Source organism: Uranotaenia lowii, chromosome 2 (genome assembly GCF_029784155.1).
Source record: "Uranotaenia lowii strain MFRU-FL chromosome 2, ASM2978415v1, whole genome shotgun sequence".
Lineage (NCBI taxonomy): Eukaryota > Metazoa > Arthropoda > Insecta > Diptera > Culicidae > Uranotaenia > Uranotaenia lowii.
Genome location: NC_073692.1, coordinates 154,066,558 through 154,075,406, shown reverse-complemented (window position 1 = coordinate 154,075,406; position 8,849 = coordinate 154,066,558). Strand labels below are relative to the sequence as shown.

Here is an 8,849-nt window from a genome sequence, read left to right as displayed (position 1 = left end):
TATCTGGATTAACTGCGCCGCTTGATCTTACCTTGACCTCCACCTGTTTAGCCAACAAATTCCTTTGGAGTGTCGACAAAGACTGCAGGAATAGCGATCATTTTCCTGTGAAAATTTCCATAGCCACTCAGTTTTCAGCGATTACCAACAGGCGAAGATGGATTTTTGAAAATGCTGACTGGATGGAGTTCGAACGCCTTATTTTAGAATCTATTCCACCTGAGAAAAAATTTTCTAGCTGTGAGTTTATTGAGCAAATTAGAAAAGCAGCTGAAAATAGCATACCTAGAACATCCGGTATTGTAGGACCGAAAGCGGTCCCTTGGTGGAACGAAAACGTCGCAGCATTAATCAAACAACGTCGCAAAAAGTTGAGAATATTGAGAAGAATGTCAGATCGGGATCCTAGAAGAGTCGAAGCACTAAAAAATTTTCAAGAGATTCGAAACACTACCAGGTCAGCTATCCTTGATGCCAAAAGTACATCTTGGACAAATTTTGTCAATGACATTAACCCCAATAAAGCTTAGTTCTTTTAGAAATGGGACAGTTACAAATGCCTGTATCTCAAAAACCATTCGTTTGAACGAAATACTTTCTATGAAGGAAAAGTAGGCAATGTTATGATATTTCATGAAAAAATTTGAAAAAAAATATTTACCGTTTTTTGTAAAAGAAATTTCTACTTTATTCTTGGTGTCTCCCATTGGCCGGCGCACACTTCTTTCTGTCATGGTATTGATCAGTTTCTCCAACTTATACTTTGTAAAATCTATATTTTAGGTGGCTTCACCTTCCTTCTTCAATTTCTGATACTTTTTGGTCCAATACTTCTCTGGAAACTGGAAACTGGAAGCATTTTAGTGGATACAGTTGTTTCGAAATGAACAAATTTGGTTATTTTTTATCACATTTTTGAACGTTTTTTTTTCGGTACCGGTTTTACAGCTTAAGAGCTTTGGAACTATCAAAAAATGGCTGTTTGAGGTTGGATTTCAATGAGTCATCACTAGGCAACACTTTCAGCTTATCGGAGAAAATTGTTTTGGACATTTCAGCGATCTACCCTTAGCTTTTCGTTTATTGAAAATTAAAAATGCTGGTATGAGACTTGCATTCCTTGATGATCCTTAACCGTTGTTGCCGATCATCTGCTTCACTCCAATGCTTGATTTGAACTTTGTGGACATTATTGACAGTGTTTGCATACTTATCCACCACATAAACTCAGTAATTCTTTGAATAATCAACGGTTTTTTCAGCTATCAATTTGATAATGACGAATTTTAAAGGAATCTGTGCAAAAATTTTTTTTTCTTTTTCTCAAGCATCGTACATATCTCAAAAACGCGTAAATTTTAAATTTTGAAAAAAATAGGTCGAATAGTACTTTTTACAGGCAACAAAATGCTGTTCAAATTTTTAATATCCAATAACTAGTTAACGAGCTATTAGCAAATGAAAGTGTCCCATTTCTAAAAGAACTAAGCTTTACGCCGACAACCGATGTCTGGAAAAAGGTCAATGCCCTTCGCGGACAACGGCGAGTACGTCAATACTGCTTAGAAATCAACGGCAATATAACTGAAGATCCGGTTGAAAAAGCTAATATATTTGCAGACTTCTTCTATAAAACGTCAGCTACTCAAAGCTATAAACCAACTTTTCAACAACAAAAATCGGAAACCGAAAAATCACTAATCTCGTTAGATGGTGGCGACCAATTAGATTTCAACGCAAATTTCAAAATTGAAGAACTCTTATGGGCATTGGATAAATGTAAAGGGAAATCAGCTGGACCTGATTCCATAAGTTACCCAATTCTACGCCATCTACCATATATCACCAAAATTACAACTCTTGAGATAATTAACGACATATGGACTTCGGGCCAACTACCAGATGATTGGAAGAAAGGACTTGTCATCCCCATCCTCAAGCCTGGTAAAAATTCTCGAAAACCTGACAACTATCGCCCAATCACACTTCTGAACTGTATTGGTAAGGTCATGGAACGCATGGTAAATCGAAGGCTTACCACTTATCTATCTAAAAACAATTTTTTCAATTCTCGACAATATGCGTTTCTGAGTGGGAAAGGTACCGATGCTTATTTTGCAGACTTGGAACAAATTCTACTACCTGTCCTGAACGAAAGCATCCACTGCGACATGGCTTTACTTGACATTAGTAAAGCTTATGACCAAGCTTGGAGATACCCTATTCTTTACAAACTAGCAAAATATGGAGTAAGAGGTAAGATGGGAAAATATATTGAAAATTTTTTAATCGATCGTACTTTCGTTGTTTGTGTTGAAAACAAACAGTCAGCATTGAAGCAACAAGAAAACGGGGTTCCTCAGGGCTCAGTCATGTCTGTGACCCTCTTTTTAGTCGCTATGGAATCAATGTTTGAAATAATACCTAAAGAAGTTGATATCTTCACTTACGCCGATGATATACTTTTAATTTCTAAGGGAAAATCTCAACAAGAGGTCCGAAATAAATTACAGAACGCTGTGAACGTTGTTCATAAATGGGCAAGTGAAATCGGATTTACACTCTCACCAACAAAATCTCAAGTGATCCACCCTTGTCGAAGATATAAACATGAAAAAGTACCACAAGTTACAATTGATGACGAACCAGTTGAAGAAGTGAACGTCGCTAAATTACTCGGCATTACACTCGATAGGCGCCTACGTTTCAAAGCCCATGCAAAGAATTGCCGAAAATCATTAGATTCTACGACAAAACTGTTCCAGATGATAGGAAATCGACTTATTGGAGCAAATCGACGTTCCATGATAAAATTACATACCAATCTCACAATTCCCAAAATCTTCTATGGGATTGGATTTTATAGTATAGGCGGTCACCAGATTGTCAATATACTGGAACCTGTTTATAATTCGATCGTTCGAAGCATCACCGGTGCATTCAGATCTAGTCCTGTTAAATCAATATACGCAGAATCCGGAATATTACCTTTTCGCTACATGTACACTTTGCAACTCTCATTGAAAGCAATTCAGATTGCCCAGAGATATAGCAATTCTGTAGAACTAAGACATCCTTTAACTAACCGTGTTAACAATTTGTTAACTGCCCTTCAAATTCAACCATTACCCGAAATTGAAATTTTACTTCGAAATGGAAATCGAATATGGAATCAAACAACACTCAAAATTGATTGGTGTTTAAAGAAATCGCTACACTCGGGAGTAAGATCGCATACAGCAATTCCTATATACAGGGATCATGTTCAGAAACTCTATAGTACAAGCTGCAAAATTTTCACAGACGGATCTGTAGCTCACAATAAAGTTGGTTTAGGACTATGGTCAAGCGATCTACGAATCTCCAAAAGAATTCCTGATGAGTGCTCCATATTTTCAGCTGAGGCGTTCGCAATATTAGAAGCCGTCCGATATGCTCAGGCTACTACAATTCCTACAGTGATTTTTTCGGACTCTGCTAGCTGCATTTCAGCAATCGAAAGCGGGACCTCAAAGCACCCTTGGATTCAGGCTATAGAGGCAGAATCGGCTTCTAAACATATATCTTTTTGCTGGATTCCAGGACATGCTGGAATAATGGGTAACAGTCTAGCTGATGAACTAGCAAATGCTGGCAGAAATGAACCGATAACACAGCTCCGAATTCCAGCTCAAGACGTAGTTCGTAACATAAAGTCCAGTATAAGACTGGCCTGGGAAAAAGAATGGGATTTAGAAAGAGAAAAATTCTTAAGGAAAATTAAAAATACCACAACTGTTTGGAAAGATCGATCTTCTAGGGAAGAAATGCGAGCACTCTGTCGTCTCAGAATCGGCCACACTAGGTTAACACACTCAGGACTCTTCAGCAGACAGCGGAGCAAATTGGATTGTGAAGCTTGTGGCGTGGTTGCTTCTGTCCAACACATACTTCTAGACTGCCGGAAATATAATGACACTCGAGAAAAATTCAGGATCGTCGGTGACATCAGCGAGGTACTATCCAATCAAGAGGAGAGAGAGAATTGTTTGATAGAATTTCTTAAAGAAACTAGATTATTAAGAGAACTGTAAAAATGTAAATGTAAATACTTTCTTGACCCGAATGACAATTGTTAAAGGGTCTTTAATAAATATTAATAATAATAATAATTTATTTGAAACGGCTCATACCTTGAGGCTTTAAGGAGCCAAACTCGTTTTGTATGATTATAATTGTTTGCTTAGGTCTTCATCACTTTATCACTTTTTTCACTTTTTGAAGAGAACAGGAAAAGATAGGGAAATACGAAAATGAAAAGAATTATAGACGAAGATCAATAGCTTTTAGAAAAAGGTATATTTCGAACATGTAATCAATGTCTATCGCAACTAGTACATCTCTTACTGGGGTGCAGGGAATAGCTGCCGAAATCACAAAAAAATTACTGGATTTTGAGCAAATTGTCAACACAGAATCTATGTCACAGAGCACAGAATTTCAGAAAAAATCACTGATTTCACAGATTTTAAAAATGTTGTACGTTTTTTTCCAAAATTTAAATTTTTCTGTCTTTATAAACTTCCGATTTATAACTTTAGATTGGAAAATTGTGAAAAGCTTAGTAAAGTTGAATGATTTTTCTCAAGTAAAAAGACAAAATTTTTCATGACTTTTCAATCAAATTCAAAGAAAAAGCATTTCAGAAAACCATCACATGAATTTTTGGGTAAAATCACAGAAAGTCAGAATTTAATTTTGCAAAAACACAGATTTTTTTTTCGGAAACCTTGGTGCAGGATAGATTTTCTCGGGCCCGAAGGGAGTCCATTGTAGTCGCTCTAGACTTTGTCGGTTATCCGAAAAACGGCTGGTTTTCAGAAAAAAAAACTGCTAAGCGCAAAAATTAGATTTTTTTAAATAACACCAGATCTTAAAGTTTCTTGAACTTTTGAATCATTTGGTATCAAAGTTTAAATTTTGATATGCTCGATTTCCTTTGACCCTTTACGTGATTTTTAAAATTTTTAAGTCAATTTTTGAAAAAAAAAATTTTCTCGAAAACACCAGATTTTGAAGTTGTATGCATTTTTAAGTCATTTGGCATAAATTTTTAAATTTCGATTTTGAGGGTTAAAAAACCGTAACTTTGAGCGTTTTGAGGCACCCCTAAATAAAGTTCGATTGAATTGAAATGTTGTACAGGTCAGTTTTTAGGGCTAATCAACAAAATGTTTATGATCGGGTATCGGGTACAGATTTCGTCTTGAGCAGAAAATATGACGCTTATGGCGTACAGTCTGGTTTATTTCCACCCCAACCAAAAAGTGGCTAGTGTTTTAAAAGCTCAGTTTAGTAAATCTAACATTGCGCAAAGTGTTAAATTATTCGAACCTGTTTCAAATAGAGACAATAATTTAAAATTTACTTTTGAACCCATTATAAGATGTATTGTTAAGTATTTCAGAGTACAGTTCAAGATCTTCGACATAGTTATTAAGCAGAATTTCTTTCAGAGATTGGTAAAAAAAGTTAGATGGCACAGTTCCAGGGATGAATCATCCAACAGGATGAAAATCCCAGGAAAAATATTGCACAGTTCAAGATTTAAAAGAGGATTTTTCTCTTTTTAGAACAAACCGTAAATTTTTTTCTTACAAACCTGTAAATTACACTTTATCAATGCAATCTTTGAAAAACTGCAACTTTTTTTTTTCTTCGCAAGATACACACATCTACGAGCAAAACTTCCCTTGTCAATCTCATTTTACAATACATTTTTTCAGAAAAACGCCTTCACATCGTATCCGATATCAGATATGGAAATTTTGTTCTATCTTTGCTTCCCCATAGGCTGCGAAACTAGTATCCAAGTCCGCCACACCTTTTCCCACTTAATCATGCATGCATGCAATTTTGCATTCAGCCAAGAGACAAAGATACGGATTCTTCGGATAACGGAAATGGAAAAAACAACAACAAAATTTGGATGTTGTAAAAATTTTTACTCGTTAAAAATCAATAATAAATACATGAGGGTTAATTCAAGATGTAAACTAACTACCGGTAACATCCAGCTTACCGGCTTTAATGGCTTCTTGTTGCTTCTTGCAGCAACTTTGAGCGATGAATTCGATCAGTGTTCGAGTGGGTCGTCCAGCCATTCCCGGCCTTAAGTAGGGATAATCGTCACCTTTGGAAAGCATAACATTGCTAGCGTCGATATGCATCCATTTACCGCACGGAAGGAATTCTCGTAGGAAAGCAGCCTGACAGCAAGATTCTCCCCCAACACCTTTGCCCACGTTTTGAACATCGACATGTTCAACCGCTTTGATCTGCTGGGTGAAATAATTCCATAATGGTAATCTCCACAGCCGGTCTCCGGTATGCATTCCGGCGTTTTTGATTCGTTGCCACAAGGTTTCCGAGTTGGTGTAAACAGCGGAACAAACCTGACCAAAGGCACTCAGCACTTTGGACGACGAGGTAGACACATCTACGATATACTTGGGACCGTAGGTTTCTGCGTACAAGAGAGCGTCCACAAGGACCAAGGGTCCTTCCTTGCGTGCGTCCACGACTTCGATCGATTTTCCATTTTTCATCGGTATGACGTCCCCTGGCTTCATTGCGTTACAACCAAGCATGTGTTCGCTCAACGGAATCAATACCCGGATGTTGACTGGAAGCTTGAGAGAAGCGATAGCCCGGCAGGTTGCAACGACACAGGCAGCTCCGGTCATGTCACCTCGCATATGTTTCAATGTTTTGCAATGTTTCAACGCAAGGCCTCCGCAATCGAACGTGTTACCTTGGCCGATTAAAACTATCGGACGTTCCTTTGAGCTTGCTCCATAATAACTTAGTTCCATGAAAATCGGAGGTTCACAAGAACCTTTGGCCACGGTCAGGAAAGAGGTCATACCTTGCGCTTTGGCCCAGCTTTTAACCTTGACTTCAACGTTCACTCCAGAATTCGCCAGTAGCTGAACAACATTTTGCGCAAAAGTTGTAGGTGTCATCCTGTTTGAAGGGGTTTCCTGAAGCGCACGGGTCAAATTCTGAGCTTCAGCTTTGATGGCTCCAATTCTCCATCCATCCGAATCGCAAGGAATACCTCGATCGACGTGCATGTTGATGTACGGTATGAAAACGCGACTCTTTGGGTTTTTAAGGTCCTGGTTTACCCAAACACTCATATTCGCTGCCTCGGATGCCGTCTCAGCGTGTCCCATATCCTCCACGTAGATGAAGCTCGTCTCCAATCGTTGCAGCGCCTGGCAGCCAGAGGACACCGCAATGCGAATGGCCTCTTTCGACTCGTCCAGCTTTTCGGCTTTATTGTAGCCCAGACATTCGTTACCGAGACCACAAACCGCTACTGTTTTGAACGATGGCTCCAGATCGTAGAAAATGCGTACCTCTCCCCGTTTAGGAATAGGACCAGCAAGTCGCACCAGCTCAATCAAACGGCCATTGGTATTGTGCTGCAAACCGAAGTCAAATCAAAATCAGAGCTCAAAGGAGAAAAAACGCACAAATCTTTACCTCATTATAGCGAGCTCCAGCTCGCGTAAAGGTGCCAGAGTCTTCGAAGTCATGCTCATCCACGTACATGCCCAGAATGAGACCTTTCGAGGGGGGACTGGTGCACTGTTCCGGTTTCGCGGAATAATCGCGCTTGGCAAAAAACTGGGAGCTCCGGGGCAACCGCAACTGAGTCAAAGCTCTTAAGACGGACATTTTGCTACCTCAGCCAGGAATCGGTTCAGCTTCAGATTCCAAAAAAACGAAAACGGATGTTGCAGTAAATTTCGAATTCCCTTGTTCAGTTTTGGTTTGTCAGGGAACCAGGAATTTGGACGTTGTTCCGAGATTTAAAAGCTACGTTAAAATTAATTTAGCAGTACTGTCGTGATAGCAGTTCGAAAAGGAATGAGAAAATTTCCATTTTCCATCAACGACTGAAAACATAAGCTTGCTTGGGTTTTTGAAAATCATTTTCAAAATTCGAAAAAATAAAATTTAAAGTAATATAGGTATTCAATGTTGTTTTATGTTGATATCCAAGAGTCAAACATATCATTAAAGAATTTTAAAACTGAACCAGAATTTGAAATTGTTTCATTTGGTTCTTACAAGACATTTAAAGCTATTTAAGGATGTTTCATCTGTTTAACAAGAAATGATCAGTTAAAGAATCATTCATTAGAACTTGTCAACAGAATATTCAATAAAAAATTAATAGTCACAAGAAAAACCTCAGAAAAAATATGTTTATATACAAAGCAAAAACTTCTGATTGATTTTGTTCTGTAAGTCCGTTTTGTGATTGAGAATTCACTTAATAATGTTCCTACTTCTTTAAAACGTAAACAATTTCAATTTCCAAATATTAGTGTTTTCACAGCCAATGCGTATTTTGTATGTTGTTTAAATAAATCTTCGAATGATAAGCATCTACACAAGTTCTAGCGATAAGGACGGTAGTCTAATCAGCGAAAGATTCTTAGAAGTTATTTAGCATTTTGGCAACAGTCAAGGCAGTGAAAGCGCGTTATCAAGAATTTATTTCTTCAAGAATCGTGCTTGTCACATACCGACTATAAATGTTTGTTTAGATTACCAGTAATGGAGAAGTCTTGGCAATTTAAAACATGTGACTCGAGTTCATTGACACAAAGCGGCAGTTTATAAGAATTGAATTTTAAGGTTCAAAGTGTTGATTGACAACAAAATACTTAGAAATCAGTGCCAGACATTAAAACGTCAATCGCTAATTTGTCCTCTCTGCTCCGTTTTAATTAGATTATTTTCGTTTTCACTTATTTTTTTCACCAAACCTTTGTACTAGCAAATCAACAAAC

At 37.8% G+C, this 8,849-nt stretch overlaps 1 protein-coding gene across 1 annotated transcript; it reads right to left on the bottom strand.

The window, feature by feature from the left end:
• Positions 1-5,963: 5,963 nt before the first annotated feature.
• On the bottom strand, positions 5,964-7,932 carry LOC129747715 (cytosol aminopeptidase-like). Its single transcript, XM_055742044.1, has 2 exons — positions 7,531-7,932; positions 5,964-7,469 (listed from the first exon to the last, which is right to left on the bottom strand). The coding sequence occupies exons 1-2, from the start codon at positions 7,723-7,725 to the stop codon at positions 6,036-6,038; spliced, it is 1,629 nt and encodes a 542-aa protein (XP_055598019.1). The 5' UTR covers positions 7,726-7,932; the 3' UTR covers positions 5,964-6,035.
• Positions 7,933-8,849: the final 917 nt, after the last annotated feature.